The 25,635-nt window shown below is 42.9% G+C and overlaps 1 protein-coding gene across 5 annotated transcripts in view; it reads right to left on the bottom strand.

Annotated features, from left to right (window-relative positions):
- Nucleotides 1–25,635, bottom strand: part of LOC109886607 (chromodomain-helicase-DNA-binding protein 4) — a 54,963-nt gene that overhangs the window by 9,952 nt on the left and 19,376 nt on the right. For 3 of the 5 annotated variants that reach the window (XM_031787189.1, XM_031787192.1, XM_031787191.1), the window contains exons 13-30: nt 18,644–18,855; nt 15,929–16,060; nt 15,591–15,690; nt 15,280–15,471; nt 14,610–14,810; nt 14,341–14,478; nt 13,342–13,463; nt 12,877–13,050; nt 12,498–12,639; nt 12,116–12,247; nt 11,779–11,896; nt 11,498–11,622; nt 11,199–11,291; nt 10,969–11,110; nt 10,612–10,787; nt 7,913–8,102; nt 7,265–7,351; nt 184–275 (exon numbers count right to left, since the gene is read on the bottom strand). In XM_031787189.1, coding sequence (XP_031643049.1) covers nt 184–275; nt 7,265–7,351; nt 7,913–8,102; nt 10,612–10,787; nt 10,969–11,110; nt 11,199–11,291; nt 11,498–11,622; nt 11,779–11,896; nt 12,116–12,247; nt 12,498–12,639; nt 12,877–13,050; nt 13,342–13,463; nt 14,341–14,478; nt 14,610–14,810; nt 15,280–15,471; nt 15,591–15,690; nt 15,929–16,060; nt 18,644–18,855 — 2,568 coding nt within the window. Of the gene's footprint in view, nt 1–183; nt 276–7,264; nt 7,355–7,912; nt 8,103–10,611; nt 10,788–10,968; nt 11,111–11,198; nt 11,292–11,497; nt 11,623–11,778; nt 11,897–12,115; nt 12,248–12,497; nt 12,640–12,876; nt 13,051–13,341; nt 13,464–14,340; nt 14,479–14,609; nt 14,811–15,279; nt 15,472–15,590; nt 15,691–15,928; nt 16,061–18,643; nt 18,856–25,635 lie in introns of all 5 variants that reach the window. The other 2 variants (XM_031787193.1, XM_031787194.1) reach the window with 2 other exon arrangements.

Raw genomic sequence — 25,635 nt, 5'->3', positions numbered from 1 at the left:
AGAGCAACATACACACTGAACGAGACAAAAGACAAGTGGTAAAGAGAGAGAGGAAAATGTGCAGGCAGAAGTAGACATGGTGAAAGAAAAGACTGCTTGTAGAGGGAGATATGAAGAGAACAATGTTGATTTTTATTTTGAGTGACAGACGGTGAGACAGACTGATAGAAGCTGCAGTCTGACCTCAATGTTGCCTCCCACTCTGGCCAACAGGGGGGGCAGTGGTTTGTCCCTTTCGTTCCTCAGCCCCTTGCGGCTTGGCCTGCGGGTGTTGGCTGGTTGGATGGAGAAACACAGGTTATGTCATGTTAGTCTCACACACACACTTCAGTCGTGGCCAAAAGTTTTGAGAATGACACAAATATAAATTTTTACAGAGTCTGCTGCCTCAGTGTCTTTAGATATTTTTGTCAGATGTTACTATGGAATACTGAAGTATAATTACAAGCATTTCATAAGTGTCAAAGGCTTTTATTGACAATTACATGAAGTTGATGCAAAGAGTCAATATTTGCAGTGTTGACCCTTCTTTTTCAAGACCTCTGCAATCCGCCCTGGCATGCTGTCAATTAACTTCTGGGCCAAATCCTGAACGATGGCAGCCCATTCTTGCATAATCAATGCTTGGAGTTTGTCCGAATTTGTGGGGTTTTGTTTGTCCACCCGCCTCTTGAGGATTGACCACAAGTTCTCAATGGGATTAAGGTCTGGGGAGTTTCCTGGCCATGGACCCAAAATGTTGATGTTTTGTTCCCCGAGCCACTTAGTTATCACTTTTGCCTTATGGCAAGGTGCTCCATCATGCTGGAAAAGGCATTGCTCGTCACCAAACTGTTCCTGGACGGTTGTGAGAAGTTGCTCTCAGAGGATGTGTTGGTACCATTTTTTATTCATGGCTGTGTTCTTAGGCAAAATTGTGAGTGAGCCCACTCCCTTGGCTGAGAAGCAACCCCACACATGAAATGTCTCAGGATGCTTTACTGTTGTCATGACACAGGACTGATGGTAGAGCTCACCTTGTCTTCTCAGGACAAGCTTTTTTCCGGATGCCCCAAACAATCGGAAAGGGGATTCATCAGAGAAAATGGATTTTACCCCAGTCCTCAGCAGTCCAATCCCTGTACCTTTTGCAGAATATCAGTCTGTCCCTGATGTTTTTCCTGGAGAGAAGTGGCTTCTTTGCTGGCCTTCTTGACACCAGACCATCCTCCAAAGGTCTTCGCTTCACTGTGCGTGCAGATGCACTCACACCTGCCTGCTGCCATTCCTGAGCAAGCTCTGTACTGGTGGTGCCCCGATCCCGCAGCTGAATCAACTTTAGGAGACGGTCCTGGCGCTTGCTGGACTTTCTTGGGCGCCCTAAAGCCTTCTTCACAACAATTGAACCGCTCTCCTTGAAGTTCTTGACGATCCAATAAATGGTTGATTTAGATACAATCTTACTGGCAGCAATATCCTTGCCTGTGAAGCCCTTTCTGTGCAAAGCAATGATGACGGCACATGTTTCCTTGCAGGTAACCATGGTTGACAGAGGAAGAACAATGATTCCAAGCACCACCCTCCTTTTGAAGCTTCCAGTCTGTTATTCGAACTCAATCAGCATGACAGAGTGATCTCCCGCCTTGTCCTCGTCAACACTCACACCTGTGTTAACGAGAGAATCACTGACATGTCAACTGGTCCTTTTGTAGCAGAGCTGAAATGCAGTGGAAATGTTTTTGGGGGATTCAGTTCATTTGGATGACAAAGAGGGATTTTGCAATTAATCTGATTTATCTTCATAACATTCTGGAGTATATGCAAATTGCCATCATACAAACTGAGGCAGCAGACTTTGTGAAAATTAATATTTATGACATTCTCAAAACTTTTGGCCACGACTGTACACTCACACACAGAAAATACACACATATTAATGTGTACTGACACACACACTTCATCCTGCAATAGAGTTGGGGTAAACTCCCTACATCACTATATGAGATTTTGATTGAATGACCCCTCAAAACAGTATGGAATTGTGTGCTATTTTACCTCTACCGGATGTTTTTTTAGCAAGCCTTTGCCATTTTTACAACCAATTGCAGATACAAGTTGCAGACAGACCTACTTGAAATAGTGTACCATAGAATATGACATGATAAGGGATTCAAACCCTGTATTGTCTGAAATATATATATTGACTGATACATTGTTGCTGCACCACCAGTGAACTTGCTGAAAAAACTAATTGCAAGGAGGCAATGGTGTGTATCATTAATTCACATCTCAGCAAACAGTTGCAAACGGAAAACGGTTTGCAATGTAGCACAAAAAAACAGTTTATATTGAAAAAAATCAGGAAGGTACCTCCCCGTTTTGTTCCAAGTGAATACATCCCTGATATTAGCGAAAGTTAGCTAATAGCTAACTTTAACGATTTGCACATCGCTACAACACAGTATGTAGCCATACTATTACATTTGAAATGTCTCTATTCATTTGGAACTTCTGTGAGTGTCATGTTTACTGTACATTTTTTATTGTTTATTTCACTTTTGTTTATTATCTATTTCACTTGCTTTGGCAATGTTAACATATGTTTCTCATGCAAATACAGCCCTTCGAATTGAATTAGTAGCTATCGTATTCACAGACAATGCAGCTACTTCTCGATATATCTGATCTTGAATGAGCACTCACTCACTGACTGTAGCAATCGAAACGGGCAGATGATCAAAAGGAACACCTCAATAACAAAAAACGTAACCGCGAGTAGCTACTGTATCTGTCGCGCTGTAATCAAATCCGCTCCGAATGTTCTGTGACGCGAACATCAACCGAGGCAAGTGAACATCAGATTAAACTTCTGTCAGCGTGTTTACCGTTTAGCATGGAAATATTTACGATTATGACGATTTAGAGTCCCTCACTCAAGGTGAAATATGCTGTCATTACTGTTTTATCTACCACCGTGGAGCAATCGGTAACTCATCTGCCGTTCAATCAATAGATCAATGGTTCGAACCCAAACCACAGCATGTCACATTTCTGACCAACATTGTATGAATTCTTGTTTTCCCACCAAAACGCTTCTTTATATAGAATATATATTGTCTTTCTTACATAATACATACACACATACAGTGGGGCAAAAAAGTATTTAGTCAGCCACCAATTGTGCAAGTTCTCCCACTTAAAAATATGAGAGAGGCCTGTAATTTTGTATCATAGGTACACTTCAACTATGACACACAAAATTAGGATAAAAAAATACAGATAATCACATTGTAGGATTTTTTATGAATTTATTTGCAAATTATGGTGGAAAATAAGTATTTGGTCACCTACAAACAAGCAAGATTTCTGGCTCTCACAGACCTGTAACTTCTTCTTTAAGAGGCTCCTCTGTCCTCCACTCGTTACCGGTATTAATGGCACCTGTTTGAACTTGTTATCAGTATAAAAGACACCTGTCCACAACCTCAAACAGTCACACTCCAAACTCCACTATGGCCAAGACCAAAGAGCTGTCAAAGGACACCAGAAACAAAATTGTAGACCTGCACCAGGCTGGGAAGACTGAATCTGCAATAGGTAAACAGCTTGGTTTGAAGAAATCAACTGTGGGAGCAATTATTAGGAAATGGAAGACATACAAGACCACTGATAATCTCCCTCGATCTGGGGCTCCACGCAAGATCTCACCCCATGGGGTCAAAATGATAACAAGAACGGTGAGCAAAAATCCCAGAACCACACGGGGGGACCTAGTGAATGACCTGCAGAGAGCTGGGACCAAAGTAACAAAGCCTACCATCAGTAACACACTACGCCACCAGGGACTCAAATCCTGCAGTGCCAGACGTGTCCCCCTGCTTAAGCCAGTACATGTCCAGGCCAGTCTGAAGTTTGCTAGAGAGCATTTGGATGATCCAGAAGAAGATTGGGAGAATGTCATATGGTCAGATGAAACCAAAATATAACTTTTTGGTAAAAACTCAACTCGTCGTGTTTGGAGGACAAAGAATGCTGAGTTGTATCCAAAGAACACCATACCTACTGTGAAGCATGGGGGTGGAAACATCATGCTTTGGGGCTGTTTTTCTGCAAAGGGACCAGGACGACTGATCCGTGTAAAGGAAAGAATGAATGGGGCCATGTATCGTGAGATTTTGAGTGAAAACCTCCTTCCATCAGCAAGGGCATTGAAGATGAAATGTGGCTGGGTCTTTCAGCATGACAATGATCCCAAACACACCGCCCGGGCAACGAAGGAGTGGCTTCGTAAGAAGCATTTCAAGGTCCTGGAGTGGCCTAGCCAGTCTCCAGATCTCAACCTCATAGAAAATCTTTGGAGGGAGTTGAAAGTCCGTGTTGCCCAGCAACAGCCCCAAAACATAACTGCTCTAGAGGAGATCTGCATGGAGGAATGGGCCAAAATACCAGCAACAGTGTGTGAAAACTTAGAGACTTAGAGAAAGACTTAGAGAAAACGTTTGACCTCTGTCATTGCCAACAAAGGGTATATAAGTATTGAAATAAACTTTTGTTATTGACCAAATACTTATTTTCCACCATAATTTGCAAATCAATTCATTAAAAATCCTACAATGTGATTATCTGGATTTTTTTTCAGGCCTCTCTCATCTTTTTAAGTGGGAGAACTTGCACAATTGGTGGCTGACTAAATACTTTTTTGCCCCACTGTATGTCCTGGATGATTTTTGTGTGAATTTATTCTACACCAGACTTTTTACCTGCAACCCTTCCATTTCAAAACACTTGTAGTTTAACCAAATGTCATGTTGACCACAATCATATATTAACTTAACAATGATTGGATATCCATAAACTCAAAGAATGGATGTAATCACAAGTGCATTCAACTGTTTCTTCGAATTCTATGTATGAGCACCACACTATAAACCTCAAAATAAGAATTTGAACAGATCCTCAAAAAGAACATGGATGATTCACTGTACAGAATTGATATATTCTGACCATGTTGCTGCCCTGTCTTACACATCGATGCAGGAGTTAGTCTGTTTCTGTATAATCTGTAGGGGCCGTTTGAAAGACGTTAGCATGGGACACAGCTTCGTGACACTCCAGGTAGAACTGACCTAAACCACAGATCTATAATCAGATTATTCTATGCCCAATCCTAAATGAACCATTAGGTGGATGAACATATATCTAACCCTGTATCAGTAGTTGGGGCTTACCGGTCCTTCTAACTTCCGTCGGCCATTAAGTATTCGTTTGTGCTTCTGCTTACTTAGACTTGTAGTGTGGAATAGTTTCGTACTATTATAATTTAATTGGCCTGATATAACTGGCTAACAGAATCAGTTGCTCTCTCTCGCGCTCATTCTCACACACAAATGCTTACAGTCTTTCACTTTCTGTCATTTGTAGGAAAACACACAAGCAAACACTAATTCGAACTGGCACATACAGAGATGAATTTATTTGCACAGACACAAACAAACACTCATAAAGTGCATTTGGAAATGTTACCCTTAATTTTTGTTGCAAAGCATTATCATCATTTTGTGGAAACGTCATTTTGCAACAGTACCTCTTCAACCTCAGGAGGATGAAAAAATGTGGCTTTTCGCCGAAAACCCCCACAGTTGACAGTGCATGCCAGAGCAAAAACCAAGACATGAGGTCGAAGGAATTGTCCGTAGAGCTCCGAGACAGGATTGTGTCGAGCCACAGGTCTGGGGAAGAGTACCAAAACATTTCTGCAGCATTGAAGGTCCCCAAGAACACAGTGGCCTCCATCATTCTTAAATTGAAGAAGTTTGGAACCACCAAGACTCTTCCTAGAGCTGGCCGCCCGGCCAAACTGAGAAAGAACCCGATGGTCACTCTGACAGATCTCCAGAGTTCCTCTGTGGAGATAGGAGAACCTTTCAGAAGGTCAACCATATATCTGCAGCACTCCACCTATTTATTGCCTACCTCCTCACGCCATTTGCACACACTGTATATAGACACTCTTTTTCTCTATTGTCTTATTGACTGTAAACTTGTTTATTCCACGTGTAACTCTGTGTTGTTGTATGTGTCGAACTGCTTTGCTTTATCTTGGCCAGGTCGCAGTTGTAAATGAGAACTTGTTCTCAACTAGCTTACCTGGTTAAATAAAGGTGAAATATATAAAAATAAATAAAGAATTAGGCAGACCAAGATTCTCTGGTCTGATGAAACCAAGATTAAACTATTTGGCCTGAATGCCAAGCGTCACATCTGGAAGAAACCAGGTCCGCTCATCACCTGGCCAATACCATCCCTACGGTAAAGCATGGTGGTGCAACATCATGTCGTGGGGATGTTTGTCAGCGGCAGGGACTGGGAGACTAGTCAGGATCGGGGGAAAGATCAACAGAGCAAAGGACAGAGATCCTTGATGAAAACCTGCTCCAGAGCACTCAGGACCTCAGACCTTCCAACAGGACAACAACACGAAGCACACAGCCAAGACAATGCAGGAGTGGCTTCAGGACAAGTCTCTGAATGTCCTTGAGTGGCCCAGCCAGAGCCCGGACTTGAACATGATCAAACATCTCTGGAGAGACCTGAACATCTCTGGAGCGATACTCCCCATCCAACCTGACAGAGCTTGAGAGGATCTGCAGAGAAGAATGGGAGAAACTCCCCAAATACAGGTGCGCCAAACCTGGAGCATCATTGAGGCTGTAATCGCTGCCAAAGGTGCTTCAACAAAGTACTGAGCAAAGGTTTGAATACTTATGTAAATGTGATATTTAAATGTTATAAATAATTTTAAAAAAATGTCAAAAAAACCTGTTTTTGCTTTGTCATTATGGGGTATTGTGTGTAGATTGATGAGGGGGGAAACAATTTGAATACATTTTAGAATCAGGCTGTAATGTAACAAAATGTGAAGGGGTCTGAATACTTTCCAAATCCAAATTATGTCCAATCAAGTGAATTTACCACAGGTGGACTCCAATCAAGTTGTAAAAACATCTCAAGGATGATCAATGGAAACAGGATGCACCTGAGCTCAATTTCGAGGGTCTGAATACTTATGTAAATAATGTATTTCTGCAAAATTGTTGTTTAAAAAAAAAACTGTTTCCAATTTGTCATTATGGGGTATTGTGTGTAGATTGATGAGCAAAATGTTTTATTTAATCCATTTTAGAATAAGGCTGTAACATAAAAACATGTTGGAAAAGGTGAAGGGTCTGAATACTTTCCGAATGCAATGTATTCCATTTGAATTCATGACAATAGTGTTTGTTACCTTCTGATCGCTCATCAAAGTCCTCATCTCCCTCCTCTGAGGCCACAGAGTAATCTGAGTTGTTGTCAGACTGATCCTCCTGCCAATCTGCTTATAGAATGGAGAGAGAGGTACGGGGAAGAGACAGGATTAGCCAATCAGAGAGTTTTAGGACACAGACCACTCTGTTTTCAGGGGAGAAGGAAGAAAGAGTGAACAACAGATACAATCACAGACATATATTCACTTCAACCAACTTCACAAGAGAACTAAAATGGTCAATACCAAAGTCATTAACACGGTTGGGGTCACTTTATTGTCAATGGGAAATTGTCAAACATGAATTAAATTTCACTTCCTGAATTGGAATTGACCCCAATCTTGTTAGAGACCGATAGGAGAGAGTACTGAGCCAGTAGGAAGGAAACATCATGCCCATGCTTAATCCTAGAATACTACTAGAAACACCTCAAAAACACAGAGGACAGAGATGGGACATAGACAAACATGTAGTACAAACACAAACCATTAACACACACGCTCCAATATAACACAACATATACACACTCTTATCCCACACACCCTACCTACCACACACATAAACACACGTCCACATCCACACACACAGAATAGGTAAAAAAGGTTGCATTGTGCAGCGCTGTTCTGTACCCCGTCTACTACCTCGTTCCTCCTGAGAGCCGTCGTTGTAGTTGACAGGCTTGCGGGTCCTCTTGCCCTTTCCCAGGTTACGGGCCAGGTCCTCCTGCTGCTGCTCATAGTGGTGTCTCAGCAGTTTCTCCCAGTAGTCTGGGTCTACTGACTCCTCCTGTTTAATCACCTCACGCTGCACCTCCTCCTCCTGGACACACACACACACAGGTTAGCAATGATGGAAGAACTCGTATACTAACACATTCACACAGGTTAGTAATGATGGAAGAACTCGGATACTAACACACCCACGAAGGTTAGCAATGATGGAAGATCTCGTATACTAACTAAGACACACACACAGGTTAGCAATGATGGAGGAATTCGTATACTAACACACACAAAGGTTAGCAATGATGGAGGAATTCATATACTAACACACACAAAGGTTAGCAATGATGGAAGAACTAGTATACTAACACACACAGGTCAGCAATGATGAAAAAACTTGTATACTAACTAACACACACACAGGTCAGCAATGATGAAAAAACTTGTATACTAACTAACACACACACAGGTTAGCGAGATGGAAGAACTCGTATACTAACACACATGTTGACATATGATGGAAGAACGCGTATACTAACACACACAGGTTAGCAAAGATGTAAGAAATCGTATACTAACTAACACAAACACAGGTTAGCAATGATGGAAGAACTCGTATACTAACTAACACACACACACACACAGGTTAGCAATGATGGAAGAACTTGTATACTAACACACAGGTTAGCAATGATGGAAGAACTCGTATACTAACTAACACACACACAAACACAGGTTAGCAATGATGTAAGAACTCATATACTAACTAACACACACCGGTTAGCAATAATGGAAGAACTCGTATACTAACTAACACACACACAAACACAGGTTAGCAATGATGTAAGAACTCGTATTCTAACTAACACACACACACAGGTTAGCAATGATGTAAGAACTCGTATACTAACTAACACACACCGGTTAGCAATGATGGAAGAACTTATATACTAACTAACACACACACAGGTTAGCAATGATGGAAGAACTTATATACTAACTAACACACACACAGGTTAGCAATGATGGAATAACTTATATACTAACACACAGGTTAGCAATGATGGAAGAACTCATATACTAACACACAGGTTAGCAATGATGGAATAACTTATATAGTAACACACACACACAGGTTAGCAATGATGGAAGAACTTATATACTAACACACAGGTTAGCAATGATGGAAGAACTCATATACTAACACACAGGTTAGCAATGATGGAATAACTTATATAGTAACACACACACACACAGGTTAGCAATGATGGAAGAACTCATATACTAACACACAGGTTAGCAATGATGGAATAACTTATATAGTAACACACACACACAGGTTAGCAATGATGGAAGAACTTATATACTAACACACAGGTTAGCAATGATGGAAGAACTCATATACTAACACACAGGTTAGCAATGATGGAAGAACTCATATACTAACACACAGGTTAGCAATGATGGAATAACTTATATAGTAACACACACACATGTTAGCAATGATGGAAGAACTCATATACTAACACACAGGTTAGCAATGATGGAAGAACTCATATACTAACACACAGGTTAGCAATGATGGAAGAACTCATATACTAACACACAGGTTAGTATATCATTGCTAACCCTTCCATATGTATATACTGTACTCGATATCATCTACTGTATCTTGCCTATGCTGCTCTGTACCATCACTCATTCAAATATCCTTATGTACATATTCTTTATCCCCTTACACTCTGTATAAGACAGTAGTTTTTTTTTTGGAATTGTTAGTTAGATTACTTGTTCGTTATTACTGCATTGCCGGAACTAGAAGCACAAGCATTTCGCTACACTCGCATTAACATCTGCTAACCATGTGTATGTGACAAATACATTTGATTTGAGGTTAGCAATGATGGAATAACTTATATACTAACACACACACATGTTAGCAATGATGGAAGAACTCGTATACTAACACATCCACACAGGTTAGCAATGATGGAAGACCTCATATACTAACACACAGGTTAGCAATGATGGAAGAACTCATATACTAACACACACACAGGTTAGCAATGATGGAAGAACTCATATACTAACACACACACAGGTTAGCAATGATGGAAGAACTCATATACTAACACACACACAGGTTAGCAATGATGGAAGAACTCATATACTAACACACACACAGGTTAGCAATGGTGGAAGAACTCATATACTAACACACACACAGGTTAGCAATGATGGAAGAACTCATATACTAACACACAGGTTAGCAATGATGGAATAATGTATATACTAACACACACACAGGTTAGCAATGATGGAATAATGTATACACTAACACACACACAGGTTAGCAATGATGGAATAACTAATATACTAACACACACACAGGTTAGCAATGATGGAAGAACTTGTGCACACACACACACAAACACACACACAATGATGGAAGAACTTGTACACAAACACATTCAAGTGTAATAACACAGACTCAGAAGTATGGTCATCTGTCCTGTTCATCACCTTCCACAGTATCTCTCTCACACACACACACACACACACACACACACACACACACACACACACACACACACACACACACACACCTCCTCCTCTTCGTCCTTGACGACGTATTGGGCCACTTTGAAGGAGCTGAGGTACTCGTTCATGCTCTGGATCTCTGTGTCCTCAGTGGACTCTGACTCCTGGTTCCTGTCCAGCAGTCTGTCTATGGCCTTGTCATCATAATGGATGACCTGGCTGTCATCCTCCTTGTTGTCCCCTGAAGGAAAGAGAGTGGCATACAATGAAAGAGTGTGTAAGAAAGACTGGAGAGGCCACACACCTAGTTTCCAGGTTGTTAGTTTGAAGGAAAATCAGCGGGCATTACGGCCCCCGACAACGGGAATGACTACCCGTTTGGAGTGGACTGACCTGGTTATGGTTAGTAGTTAGTGACTCACCCTCTCCCAGCTCGTCCTTGAACAGCTCCTCTGTTCCAAACTTGAGGATGTCATCCAGCTCCTGTTTAGACATGGAACCTGTCTTACTGCCCAGCCCAGGACGCACCACCAGGTGGGTCAACATCATCTTCTTCTTAGCCACCTGGAGGAGAGGATGAGAGGAGAATTAGTGTCTGTCTTTTACCTACCACTCTGTATGAGTCTGGTAGGCCTTGTTATACTGGGTGTACCTGAGTGATCCGCTCTTCCACAGACGCCTTGGTAACGAAGCGATAGATCATAACCTTCTTATTCTGACCAATCCTGTGAGCTCTGCTGAATGCCTGAGAGAGAGGGGAAGAGATTGGAAGAGGAGAGGTAAGCAGGAGGTGTGCTTCAAGTGTGTGTGTGTGTGTGTGTGTGTGTGTGTGTGTGTGTATGTGTGTGTATGTGTGTGTATGTGTGTGTGTGTGTGTGTGTGTGTGTGTGTGTGTGTGTGTGTGTGTGTGTGTGTGTGTGTGTGTGTGTGTGTGTGTGTGTGTGTGTGTACCTGGATGTCGTTGTGGGGGTTCCAGTCGGAGTCGTAGATGACGACGGTGTCGGCGGTTGCCAGATTGATGCCCAAACCTCCCGCTCTGGTAGAGAGCAGGAAGGCAAACTGAGGGGCGCCAGGAGCTGAGGAGAGAGAGAGAGAGGAGAAGGGAGACAAAGAGGGAGGGAGGTGACAAAAGACAAATAGAAACTTACAATTCATTTTTTCCCCCAGTTAAAGTTACTGTTCCAATTGTGCTGCTGTTAGTGTATCCATGAACCCATGTGTGTGTGTCTCACCGTTGAAGCGGTCGATGGCCTCCTGTCTCATGCCCCCCGTTACACCTCCATCAATCCTCTCGTACTTATAACCCTCGTTCTCCAGGAAGTCCTCCAGCAGGTCCAACATCTTAGTCATCTACCAGGAGACAGAGACAGGTAGTGTGTGTGTGTGTGTGTGTGTGTGTGTGTGTGTGTGTGTGTGTGTGTGTGTGTGTGTGTGTGTGTGTGTGTGTGTGTGTGTGTGTGTGTGTGTGTGTGTGTGTGTGTGTGTGTGTGTGTGTGTGTGTGTGTGTGTGTGTGTGTGTGTGTGTGTGTGTGTGTGTGTGTGTGTGTGTGTGTGTGTGTGTGTGTGTACCTGAGAGAAGACGAGCACTCTATGCCCTCCCTCCTTGAGTTTAACCATCATCTTTTGCAGCAGAGTCAGTTTCCCAGAAGCCCTTGTTAGGGCACTGCCCTCGTACATTCCGTTTGGAATCTTTGGCGCCTCCTGCAGGAGATCAATCAAACATCAGTCCTTTACTTAATTAAAGCTCATCATCAAGCAGACTGCATCCAGATCAAAAGCATCTTAACACATTCTGTTTAGTCTGTTAGGTTAAGTTTTGGAAATATAACAAACAAAATCATATACATTCAATAAAAGATTTACTCATATACAAACACACAGATTGATGCCCTCCTTCAAGCACCGAATCAATGGTATGGCCCATGTCTCTGAGAATGGGTTGAGTTCGTACCATTGCGGCTCCGGGAAAGAGGTAGGGGTGGTTGCAACACTTCTTGAGGTCCATGACCACGTTGAGCAGGGACACTTGGTTTCCTCCTCCACGGGTGTTCAGGGCGTCAAAGTTACGCGTCAAGATGAACTTGTAGTACTTCCTGCATCACACAATTAAATTAATAAAAAACAAGAAATAGAAGCCAACATGAGACTTCTGCAACACTACAATACTGACATTCAAGCCTCTATTTCCTTATTCTCTATACTTCTCCTTTCATTAGCACTGATTGTACTGCACTGTTGAGGGAGATAGCAAGTAAGCATTTCGCGTGACGAATCCAATTTGATTTGATTGCTAGCACCATCCTCCCCACCCTCCCCTTCTCATCACTTACTTCTGCATGGGGCTGAGCTCCACTCGTAGGATGAGCTCTGTCTTGGAGGGCATGTGTTTGAAGACGTCAGCCTTCAGTCTCCTGAGCATGTGTGGTCCCAGCATGTCATGCAACTTCTTGATCTGGTCTTCTTTGGCGATGTCAGCAAACTCTTCCAGGAACCCCTCTAGGTTACTGCAGAGCAGAGAGGGAGAGAAGGGGGGGGGGACTTTTGTTATTGTTTTGGTTACTGGATTTGTTCAAAAAGAAACATCAGGACCTCAAAACACTCAGCAATAGCAGCACTCTCTCACACACACACACACAAAATCTGTCCTTCTGCCCCTGAACAGACAGTTAACCCACTGTTCCTAGGCCGTCATTGAAAATAAGAATTTGTTCTTAACTGACTTGCCTAGTTAAATAAAGGTAAAATAAATAATAATTTAAAAACACACACACACACAGTAGTGTAGGCATACTGACTTGAATCTCACTGGGGTGAGGAAGTTGAGCAGGTGGAAGAGTTCCTCCAGGTTGTTCTGTAGAGGTGTACCAGTCAGCAGCAGCTTGTGCTGGAGAGGGTAGTTATTCAGAATCCTAAAGAACTACACAGAGAGAGAGAGATAGAGACAGTGTTTTATACTTCCACTGTCCTCTTCACAAAACAGGGTGATCTCTCATCTTTGACTGGTTATAACCATAACTATACTAATAAACGCTGTATTCAGTATGCAAGGATATGTCATATTATAATGTTTATGGTACTGGTTATGGCTATAATGGTTATGGTACTGGTTATGGCTATAATGGTTATGGTACTGGTTATGGCTATAATGGTTATGGTACTGGTTATGACTATAATGGTTATGGTACTGCTTATGACTATAATGGTTATGGTACTGCTTATGACTATAATGGTTATGGTACTGGTTATGGCTATAATGGTTATGGTACTGGTTATGACTATAATGGTTATGGTACTGCTTATGGCTATAATGGTTATGGTACTGCTTATGACTATAATGGTTATGGTACTGGTTATGGCTATAATGGTTATGGTACTGGTTATGGCTATAATGGTTATGGTACTGGTTATGACTATAATGGTTATGGTACTGCTTATGACTATAATGGTTATGGTACTGCTTATGACTATAATGGTTATGGTACTGGTTATGGCTATAATGGTTATGGTACTGCTTATGGCTATAATGGTTATGGTACTGGTTATGGCTATAATGGTTATGGTACTGGTTATGACTATAATGGTTATGGTACTGCTTATGACTATAATGGTTATGGTACTGCTTATGACTATAATGGTTATGGTACTGCTTATGACTATAATGGTTATGGTACTGGTTATGACTATAATGGTTATGGTACTGGTTATGACTATAATGGTTATGGTACTGCTTATGACTATAATGGTTATGATACTGGTTATGACTATAATGGTTATTGTACTGGTGTGTGTTTGACCTTTGACTGGTTGTTCTTCAGCCTGTGTGCCTCATCCACCACCAGACAGGCCCAGTCTATGGAGCCCAGCACAGCCTGGTCTATAGTGATCAGCTCATAGGACGTCAGCAAGACATGGAACTTCACCGAGGAGTCTTTCTGCCGGGGGACAGAGAGAGAGGAAGGGGGCAAAGGATTAGGGGGTAAGAACAAAGATATAATGAACAACAATAACAACCTTGACAGCACCTTATCAGTCTCCCCATCCTCCCATCCCATTCGTCTCTCACCCTCATCTTAGAGGCCTTCTTGCCCCCCCGGATGGCATTGCCCTCGAAGGAGAACTCGTTTTCTCTGATGACGGCTCTGCTGTCCTTGTCTCCTACGTAGGTCACCACGTACATGTCCGGGGCCCACAACTCAAACTCTCTCTCCCAGTTAATTATGGTGGACAGGGGGGCGCTCACCAGGAACGGGCCCTTTGAATGACCCTGGAGAGGTGGAAGGTCAGGGGTTAATAGGTGAGTGAGTAAAACACTTCAGGTGAATTAGAAAAGAGAAGTGCCTAAGTCCGATTTAGATGCTCTGCCCTTATCCCCTAACATTGGACTGATCATTCACGTCGCTAGGTATTCAGCAGTAGGGTAATAACTCAACCTAGCATTCTGATAAGACTAGGTGGACTTTGCTTGTATTTGTCCCAGCCTGCCTTTAGGACAGAGTCCCTCTTTTTGGACTAGTTCCCTTTAATGGGCGGTTTTATTGTTTGTCCAGGGTTTGGCAGTACCCCCACTGAAATGATTGACAAGGGAAGGCAGACTGGAAGAGAGACACAACGTACATACACACAAGATACTCTCTCTCACACACACTCTGAAACACATCGTTGTGGAATCAGATGACCACATCCTTTTGCCTATCCAGCACACACAGACCCCAATACAGACCCTACCAACACACCTCTTTGTAGAGTGAGTAGAGGAAGACAGCGGTCTGGACAGTCTTGCCTAGACCCATCTCATCAGCCAGTATAGTGTCAGTGGCCTGAGCCCAGGAGAAACGCAGCCAGTTGAGACCCTCCAGCTGGTAGGGGTGCAGCGTTCCCCCTGTAGTGTCCAGGTAGTCTGGCTGATGGTCAAACTTGATGGTGGGCTGGAGGGGAAGTGGAAGTGGACATCTTCATTTACATTACAGAGCAGAATCATGAATCAATGTGAATGGAAGATTTGGAAGATTCGCATGAAAAGGAACAAGGAAGTGCCCGTACTTACATCCACCACAGGGTTAGCAGGGGGTTTCTCACTCTTCTTCACTTTAGCTATCTTCTTCAGCTTCTTACCAGGCCTGCCCTCATCTCCCAACATCAACTCTCTGAGAGAGAGAGAGAGAGAGAGAGGGAGAGAGAGAGAGAGAGAGAGAGAGAGAGAGAGAGAGAGAGAGATGGAAGAGGGGGTAGGTAGAGCAAGATGGAAGACATGAAGAGGATTAGATTATTGCTTCAGGTTATTTACTATAGGTTGCTATAGGTTACTATAGGTTGCTATAGGTTACTATAGTTATCGGAGTTTTGTGTGCATGTATTGTTGAGTGTGTGCGTGTTTGTGTGTACCTGTGGTTCCAGTAGGTCTGCTTGTATTGGTCGTACTCTGGGATGTCCATCTCCTCACTCTCCCAGGAGGCCTGGTCGTAGGCCAGATCCCTCCACTTGATCAGGTAGTGCACGTTGTTCCTCTTATCCACACTGGAGAGAGGAGGAGGGGAAGGAGAATGATGATATTATGGTTTACATCTGTATTGATACAAATAGGATACAGAGGTGTTAAACAAACTATTTCCATTGTTACAACAAATAAACAGCCTTTTCCTTTACAGAACTTACTATGCCTGTGTTAGGAGGTAGTATGTTTTCGTCTCTGCGTTAGACCACTCGATTTCGTCTCTGCGTTATATTGGCATCGAACATGTCACCCTCCCTAGGGGAGGGGGTGACCTTGATAATTTATTGTTAAAACGAGAGGCTGCCTGGATCTTTCACTTAAACCCTCTAGTGACACCCCATCCCGTGAACGGGACCGTTTTCATCATCTTACACTAATTAGCATAACGCAACGGACATAAATCTTCCTAGAAAATATTCCTATTCATGAAAATCACAAGTGAAATATATTGAGACACAGCTTAGCCTTTTGTTAATCACCCTGTCATCTCAGATTTTCAAAATATGCTTTACAGCCAACGCTAGACAAGCATTTGTGTAAGTTTATAATAGCCTAGCATAGCATTATGCCTTGCCAGCAGCAAGCAACCTTGTCACGGAAATCAGAAAAGCAATCAAATTAAATTGTTTACCTTTGATGAACTTCGGATGTTTTCACTCACGAGACTCCCAGGTAGATAGCCAAAGTTCATTTTTTCCCAAAATATTATTTTTGTAGGCGAAACAGCTCAGTTTGTTCTTCACGTTTGGCTGAGAAATCGCCCGCAACGCCGATTTTTTTCCCAAATTAGCTCCATAATATCGACAGAAACACGGCAAACGTTGTTTAGAATCCATCCTCAAGGTGTTTTTCTAATATCTATTCGATAATATATCCGTCGGGACAATTGCTTTTTCTCTAGGACCGATTGGAGTAATGGCTACCTCTGCACTTTACGCGAGAATCTCTCTCAGAGCCACCATGTGACCACTTACGCAATGTGCCCCCATATGGCTATTCTTCAACAGAAATGCGTAAAACTATGTCACAATGCTGTAGACACCTTGCGGAATACGTAGAAAGCGTAAGCTCATTGATGGTACATTCACAGCCATATAGGGAGTCATTGGAACGCAGCGCTTTCAAAACCTGGGGCACTTCCGGATTGGATTTTTCTCAGGCTTTCGCTTGCAACATCAATTCTGTTATACTCACAGACAATATCTTTACAGTTTTGGAAATGTTCGAGTGTTTTCTATCGAAAGCTGTCAATTATATGCATATTCTAGCATCTTTTCCTGACAAAATATCCCATTTAAAACGGGAACGTTTTTTTCTCCAAAATTGAAAATACTGCCCCCTAACACCAACAGGTTTTAAAGACCCTTGCTCCCTTCGCTCTCAACGTAGACTTTGATCTGAAGCCATTCTTGTGATTATTGTGACTTTGCCATTGTAATTGTTTGTAAGCTTGTGTAGTCAAAATTTATTTATGATCGTATGCTATCCATTTGTTGTTTGTATGCTGTTCTTTGTATGCCATTTTAATATTTGATAATTAACCAACGATATTAGGCCACTCTTGGTCATGATTACAGACACCTGTGTCTTTTGACACTACATAAACGAGTCATCCCGCAGTGTTTGTGATTATACCCTGATGAAGACAGCTTGGCTGTCGAAACGTTGGTAATTACATCTTTGCATCTGAGCTCCTAGAGTGTGCGGCTCTCTTTTATTTTCAAGTTTTCTACTCCGCTAGCCAGCACCTCGCCTAAGAAGGTGTGCGTTTACCTCTAGGAGGTAGTATGTTACCTATGCTGTGTTGTGTTAGCGTGTGATTACCAGGTGTGTGTGTGCTAGCGTGTTTATCCCAGGTGTGTGTGTGTTAGCATGTGTATCCCAGGTGTGTGTGTGTTAGCGTGTGAATCCCAGGTGTGTGTGTGTGTGTGTGCTAGCGTGTTTATCCCAGGGGTGTGTGTTAGCGTGTGTATCCCAGGTGTGTGTGCGTGTTAGCGTGTGTACCCCAGGTGTGTGTGTGTGTTAGCATGTGTACCCCAGGTGTGTGTGTGTGTGTTAGCATGTGTACCCCAGGTGTGTGTGTGTTAGCGTGTGCACCCCAGGTGTGTGTGTGTTAGCGTGTGTACCCCAGTTGTGTGTGTGTTAGCATGTGTACCCCAGGTGTGTGTGTTAGTGTGTGTATCCCAGGTGTGTGTGTTAGCGTGTGTATCCCAGGTGTATGTGTTAGCGTGTGTATCCCATGTGTGTGTGTGTTTCTTAGCGTGTGTATCCCAGGTGTGTGTGTGTTAGCGTGTGTATCCCAGGTGTGTGTGTGTTAGCGTGTGTACCCCAGGTGTGTGTGTATCCCAGGTGTGTGTGTGTTAGCGTGTGTATCCCAGGTGTGTGTGTGTTAGCGTGTGTATCCCAGGTGTGTATGTGTTAGTGTGTGTACCCCAGGTGTGTGTGTGTGTTAGCGTGTGTATCCCAGGTGTGTGTGTGTGTTAGCGTGTGTATCCCAGGTGTGTGTGTGTTAGCGTGTGTATCCCAGGTGTGTGTGTGTTAGTGTGTGTACCCCAGGTGTGTGTGTGTGTTAGCGTGTGTATCCCAGGTGCCTGTGTGTGCGCTACCTGTGGTTGAGGATGCGGTGGATCATGAGCCACTCCATCTTGACTCCGTAACGGTAGAACTCCTCCTCCATGTGAACATACAGGGGGTCCTTGTTCTTCCTCTTAGTGCTCTTGTCATCGTCCCCCTCCCCTCCGAAGTCCACCAGCGGGGGCTCGTCCATGTCTGTCTTCCTCTGGTAGTTACGGAACATCACCTGGCAGTTCAGCTCCAACTGGAGGGAGGGAAAGAGTGAAGAGGGAAAAAAGATGAGTCTACTCTCTATTTAGTACATAAGGATGAAGACATTGAGCCTAGGGCTGTTGCGGTGACCGTATTACCGGCAGTCATGACAGCAGTAAAATTCCATGTAATCCTTTTATGCACTCTGGACATGCTTTGGTAGTACCCAACTTACTACCCAACTACCATCAGGTCCTAATGGTCTGGTACTCAGGGCTCTATTGTCCCTCCATCAGTTCCTAATGGCCTGGTACTCTGGGCTCTATTGTCCCTCCATCAGGTCCTAATGGCCGGGTATTTAGGGCTCTGTTGTTCCTCCATCAGGTCCTAGTGGCCTCGTACTCGGGGCTCTATTGTCTCTCCATCAGTTCCTAATGGCCTGGTACTCAGCGCTCTATTGTTGCTCCATAATAGCCTAATGGCCTGGTACTCGGGGCTCTATTGTCCCTCCATCAGGTCCTAACGGCCTGGTACTCCGGGCTCTATTGTCTCTCCATCAGTTCCTAATGGCCTGGTACTCAGGGCTCTATTGTCCCTCTAAACACTCTGACATCAAAGCAAATGCAATGGGGAATCACATCAAACACTTATCAAAACAGAAGGCCTATCATACAGTGCCTTGCGAAAGTATTCGGCCCCCTTGAACTTTGCGACCTTTTGCCACATTTCAGGCTTCAAACATAAAGATATAAAACTGTATTTTTTTGTGAAGAATCAACAACAAGTGGGACACAATCATGAAGTGGAACGACATTTATTGGATATTTCAAACTTTTTTAACAAATCAAAAACTGAAAAATTGGGCGTGCAAAATTATTCAGCCCCTTTACTTTCAGTGCAGCAAACTCTCTCCAGAAGTTCAGTGAGGATCTCTGAATGATCCAATGTTGACCTAAATGACTAATGATGATAAATACAATCCACCTGTGTGTAATCAAGTCTCCGTATAAATGCACCTATACTGTGATAGTCTCAGAGGTCCGTTAAAAGCGCAGAGAGCATCATGAAGAACAAGGAACACACCAGGCAGGTCCGAGATACTGTTGTGAAGAAGTTTAAAGCCGGATTTGGATACAAAAAGATTTCCCAAGCTTTAAAACATCCCAAGGAGCACTGTGCAAGCGATAATATTGAAATGGAAGGAGTATCAGACCACTGCAAATCTACCAAGACCTGGCCGTCCCTTTAAACTTTCAGCTCATACAAGGAGAAGACTGATCAGAGATGCAGCCAAGAGGCCCATGATCACTCTGGATGAACTGCAGAGATCTACAGCTGAGGTGGGAGACTCTGTCCATAGGACAACAATCAGTTGTATATTGCACAAATCTGGCCTTTATGGAAGAGTGGCAAGAAGAAAGCCATTTCTTAAAGATATCCATAAAAAGTGTCGTTTAAAGTTTGCCACAAGCCACCTGGGAGACACACCAAACATGTGGAAGAAGGTGCTCTGGTCAGATGAAACCAAAATTAAACTTTTTGGCAACAATGCAAAACGTTATGTTTGGCGTAAAAGCAACACAGCTCATCACCCTGACCACACCATCCCCACTGTCAAACATGGTGGTGGCAGCATCATGGTTTGGGCCTGCTTTTCTTCAGCAGGGACAGGGAAGATGGTTAAAATTGATGGGAAGATGGATGGAGCCAAATACAGGACCATTCTGGAAGAAAACCTGATGGAGTCTGCAAAAGACCTGAGACTGGGACGGAAATTTGTCTTCCAACAAGACAATGATCCAAAACATAAAGCAAAATCTACAATGGAATGGTTCAAAAATAAACATATCCAGGTGTTAGAATGGCCAAGTCAAAGTCCAGACCTGAATCCAATCGAGAATCTGTGGAAAAACTGAAAACTGCTGTTCACAAATGCTCTCCATCCAACCTCACTGAGCTCGAGCTGTTTTGCAAGGAGGAATGGGAAAAAATGTCAGTCTCTCGATGTGCAAAACTGATAGAGACATACCCCAAGCGACTTACAGCTGTAATCGCAGCAAAAGGTGGCGCTACAAAGTATTAACTTTAGGGGGCTGAATAATTTTGCACGCCCAATTTTTCTGTTTTTGATTTGTTAAAAAAGTTTGAAATATCCAATAAATGTCGTTCCACTTCATGATTGTGTCCCACTTGTTGTTGATTCTTCACCAAAAATGTTTGAAGCCTGAAATGTGGCAAAAGGTCGCAAAGTTCAAGGGGGCCAAATACTTTCGCAAGGCACTGTACCTTTAAAACTCACCTCACTGTGATGATTTGAAGAAACAAGTTTAACAGCAGGTTGAAACAGTATAAAACATGGTTGTTGTGAATGTTGTTTCAAAGCCTAACATAAAAAAATGGACAGCGCTTTCTCAGGTGATGACTAATTCAAAACACCCAAACACAAATTTGAGTTTATGCATAGGCTTATTTTTTTATTTTACCTTTATTTAACTAGGCAAGTCAGTTAAGAACAAATTCTTATTTTCAATGTCGGCCTAGGAACAATGGGTTAACTGCCTGTTCAGGGGCAGAACGACAGATTTGTACCTTGTCAGCTCGGGGGTTTGAACTTGCAACCTTCCGGTTACTGGTCCAATGCTCTAACCACTAGGCTTCCCTGGCCCAAGATCAAAAAAATGTGTTGTTTCTTTACAATACATAGCCTAAAGCATATTACACATGGCAGAAAAACATCAAACAAAACTGATTTAAGATGTCTGGTACTCATGGCTCTAGTAATTGCCTTTGAGTGTGGACTGCATTATTATTATTATTATTTTTTTAAATCTATAGTTAATTTAACCTTTATTTAACTAGGCAAGTGATTTAAGAACAAATTATTATTTACAATGACAGCCTACTGGGGAACAGTGGGTTAACTGACTTGTTCAGGGGCAGATTTTTACCTTGTCAGCTCGGGATTTGATCCAGCAACCTTTCGGTTACTGACCCAACACTCCTATATTTCTGTTTCAGCTGCTCATATTAAGCACATGTTCCGCTATAAAACCGAACCAGCCTGATTTCTGAGACATTCTATGGTTTGTATCACTGACAACTAAAGTTGCCAAATAACTCTCAAATCTAGCATATAGGACCTGTTTCAAGTGATCACTTTTTCGCTCAACATAGCCACTTCATATGCTCCATAAATGGGGAAAATCTCCTTTCTATTTTATTCAGCTAATTTAAATTATATCCTTCTTTACTATAAAATCATATAAAATAATGGCACGGGACTTATAAACATATTGTCACACCTACTTCAGCTCCCTCCCTCCAGCGCGCGACGTCACCGGTCTACTAACCACCGGAACTGGCTACTATATTACGCACACCTGTTCCTCATCATTACACACACGTGGCCATCATTTTCCCCTTGATTTCGCCCCCTTTATTTAGCCCTCAGTTGTCATCAGTCATTAGCTGGTATTGTTTTCTCTTATGTTCAGTACGCTTCTCATGTTTGTTCTTTTGTATCGTTTCATGAAGATGGCGCTGACAGAGATGGTTGCCTCGTTTCGAGTCCTTAGGAAACTATGCAGTATTTCGTTTTTTATGTATTATTTCTTACATTGTTAGCCCAGAAAATCTTAAGTGTTATTACATACAGTTGGGAAGAACTATTGGATATAAGAGCGACGCTAACTTACCATCATTACGACCAGGAATATGACTTTCCCGAAGTGGATCCTTTGTTCGGACCACCACCCAGGACAGTAGATCTAATCCCAGACGCCGACCAAAAACAACGTTGCTGCAGAAGAGGCAGACGGAGCGCCCCCCTGGTCAGGCTCCGTAGGCGTGCACACCGCCCACTGCTTCCGAGTATACTACTTGCCAATGTCCAGTCTCTTGACAACAAGGTAGACAAAATTAAAGCAAGGGTTGCCTTCCCGAGAGACATCAGAGATTGTATCATTCTCTGTTTCATGGAAACATGGCTATCTCGGGATACGTTGTCGGAGCTGGTTCAGCCACCGGGCTTCTTCATGCGTTGCGCCGACAGAGATAAACACCTCTCTGGGAAGAAGAAGGGCGGGGGTGTATGCTTCATGATTAACGACTCATGGTGTAATCATAATAACATACAGGAACTCAAGTCCTTCTGCTCACCAACCTAGAATTCCTTAGAATCAAATGCCGGCCATAATATCTCCCAAGAGAATTCTTGTCAGTTATCATCACAGCTGTGTATATACCCCCTCAAGCAGACACCACGCCGGAACTTTACTGGACTCTATGTAAACTGGAAACCATATATCCCGAGGCTGCATTTATTGCATCTGGGGTTTTTAACAAAGCAAATTTGAGAACAAGGCTACCTAAATTCTATCAGCATATTGATTGGAGCACTTGCGCGGGCAATACACTCGATCACTGCTACTCTAACTTCCGCGATGCATACAAGGCCCTTTCTCGCCCTCCCTTCGGGCAAATCCGACCACGACTTCATCTTGTTCCGACCGTCTTATAGGCAGAAACTCAAACAGGATGCACCCGTAAATAAAGCCATTCAACACTGGTCTGACCAATCGGAATCCACGCTTCAAGATTATTTTGATCACTCGGACTGGGAAATGATCCGGGCAGACTCAAAGATTAACATCGACATATATACTGACTCTGTCAGTGAGTTTATAAGGAAGTGCATTGGAGATGTTGTACCTACTGTGACTATTAAAACCTACCCTAACCAGAACCGTGGATGGATGGCGTTATTCGCGCAAAACTGAAAGTGCGAACCACCGCATTTAACCATGGAAAGAGGACTGAGAATATGGCCGAATAAAAACAGTGTAGTTGTTCCCTCTGCAAGGCAATCAAACAAGCGAAATGTCGGTATAGGGACAAAGTGAAGTTGCAATTCAATGGCTCAGACATGAGACGTACAGTGTATTCGGCCCCCTTGAACTTTGCGACCTTTTGCCACATTTCAGGCTATAAAACTGTATTTTTTTGTGAAGAACCAACATCAAGTGGGACACAATCATGAAGTGGAACGACATTTATTGGATATTTCAAACTTTTTTAACAAATCAAAAACTGAAGAATTGGGCGTGCAAAATTATTCAGCCCCCTTAAGTTAATACTTTGTAGCGCCACCTTTTGCTGCGATTACAGCTGTAAGTCGCTTGGGGTATGTCTCTATCAGTTTTGCACATCGAGAGACTGAAATGTTTTCCCATTCCTCCTTGCAAAACAGCTCGAGCTCAGTGAGGTTGGATGGAGAGCATTTGTGAACAGCAGTTTTCAGTTCTTTCCACAGATTCTCGATTGGATTCAGGTCTGGACTTTGACTTGGCCATTCTAACACCTGGATATGTTTATTTTTGAACCATTCCATTGTAGATTTTGCTTTATGTTTTGGATCATTGTCTTGTTGGAAGACAAATCTCCGTCCCAGTCTCAGGTCTTTTGCAGACTCCATCAGGTTTTCTTCCAGAATGGTCCTGTATTTGGCTCCATCCATCTTCCCATCAATTTTAACCATCTTCCTTGTCCCTGCTAAAGAAAAGCAGGCCCAAACCATGATGCTGCCACCACCATGTTTGACAGTGGGGATGGTGTGTTCAGGGTGATGAGCTGTGTTGCTTTTACGCCAAACATAACGTTTTGCATTGTTGCCAAAAAGTTCAATTTTGGTTTCATTTGACCAGAGCACCTTCTTCCACATGTTTGGTGTGTCTCCCAGGTGGCTTGTGGCAAACTTTAAACGACACTTTTTATGGATATCTTTAAGAAATGGCTTTCTTCTTGCCACTCTTCCATAAAGGCCAGATTTGTGCAATATACGACTGATTGTTGTCCTATGGACAGAGTCTCCCACCTCAGCTGTAGATCTCTGCAGTTCATCCAGAGTGATCATGGGCCTCTTGGCTGCATCTCTGATCAGTCTTCTCCTTGTATGAGCAGAAAGTTTAAAGGGACGGCCAGGTCTTGGTAGATTTGCAGTGGTCTGATACTCCTTCCATTTCAATATTATCGCTTGCACAGTGCTCCTTGGGATGTTTAAAGCTTGGGAAATATTTTTGTATCCAAATCCGGCTTTAAACTTCTTCACAACAGTATCTCGGACCTGCCTGGTGTGTTCCTTGTTCTTCATGATGCTCTCTGCGCTTTTAACGGACCTCTGAGACTATCACAGTATAGGTGCATTTATACGGAGACTTGATTACACACAGGTGGATTGTATTTATCATCATTAGTCATTTAGGTCAACATTGGATCATTCAGAGATCCTCACTGAACTTCTGGAGAGAGTTTGCTGCACTGAAAGTAAAGGGGCTGAATAATTTTGCACGCCCAATTATTCAGTTTTTGATTTGTTAAAAAAGTTTGAAGTATCCAACAAATGTCGTTCCACTTCATGATTGTGTCCCACTTGTTGTTGATTCTTCACAAAAAAATACAGTTTTATATCTTTATGTTTGAAGCCTGAAATGTGGCAAAAGGTCGCAAAGTTCAAGGGGGCCAAATACTTTCGCAAGGCACTGTATGTGGCAGGGTCTACAGGAAATCACGGACTACAAAAAGAAAACCAGACACGTCACGGACACCGACATCTCGCTTCCAGACAAACTAAACACCTTCTTTGCCCGCTTTGAGGATAATACAGTGCCACCCTCTCCTTATCCGTGGCCGACATGAGTAAGACATTTAAAAGTGTTAACCCTCGCAAGGCTGCTGGCCCAGATGGCATCCCTAGCCGCCTCCTCAGAGCATGCGCAAACCAGCTGGCTGGTGTGTTTACGGACATATTCAATCTCTCCCTATCCCAGTCTGCTGT

This window comes from Oncorhynchus kisutch, linkage group LG13 (genome assembly GCF_002021735.2).
Source record: "Oncorhynchus kisutch isolate 150728-3 linkage group LG13, Okis_V2, whole genome shotgun sequence".
NCBI lineage: Eukaryota > Metazoa > Chordata > Actinopteri > Salmoniformes > Salmonidae > Oncorhynchus > Oncorhynchus kisutch.
This window is presented reverse-complemented; position numbering and strand designations above follow the sequence as displayed.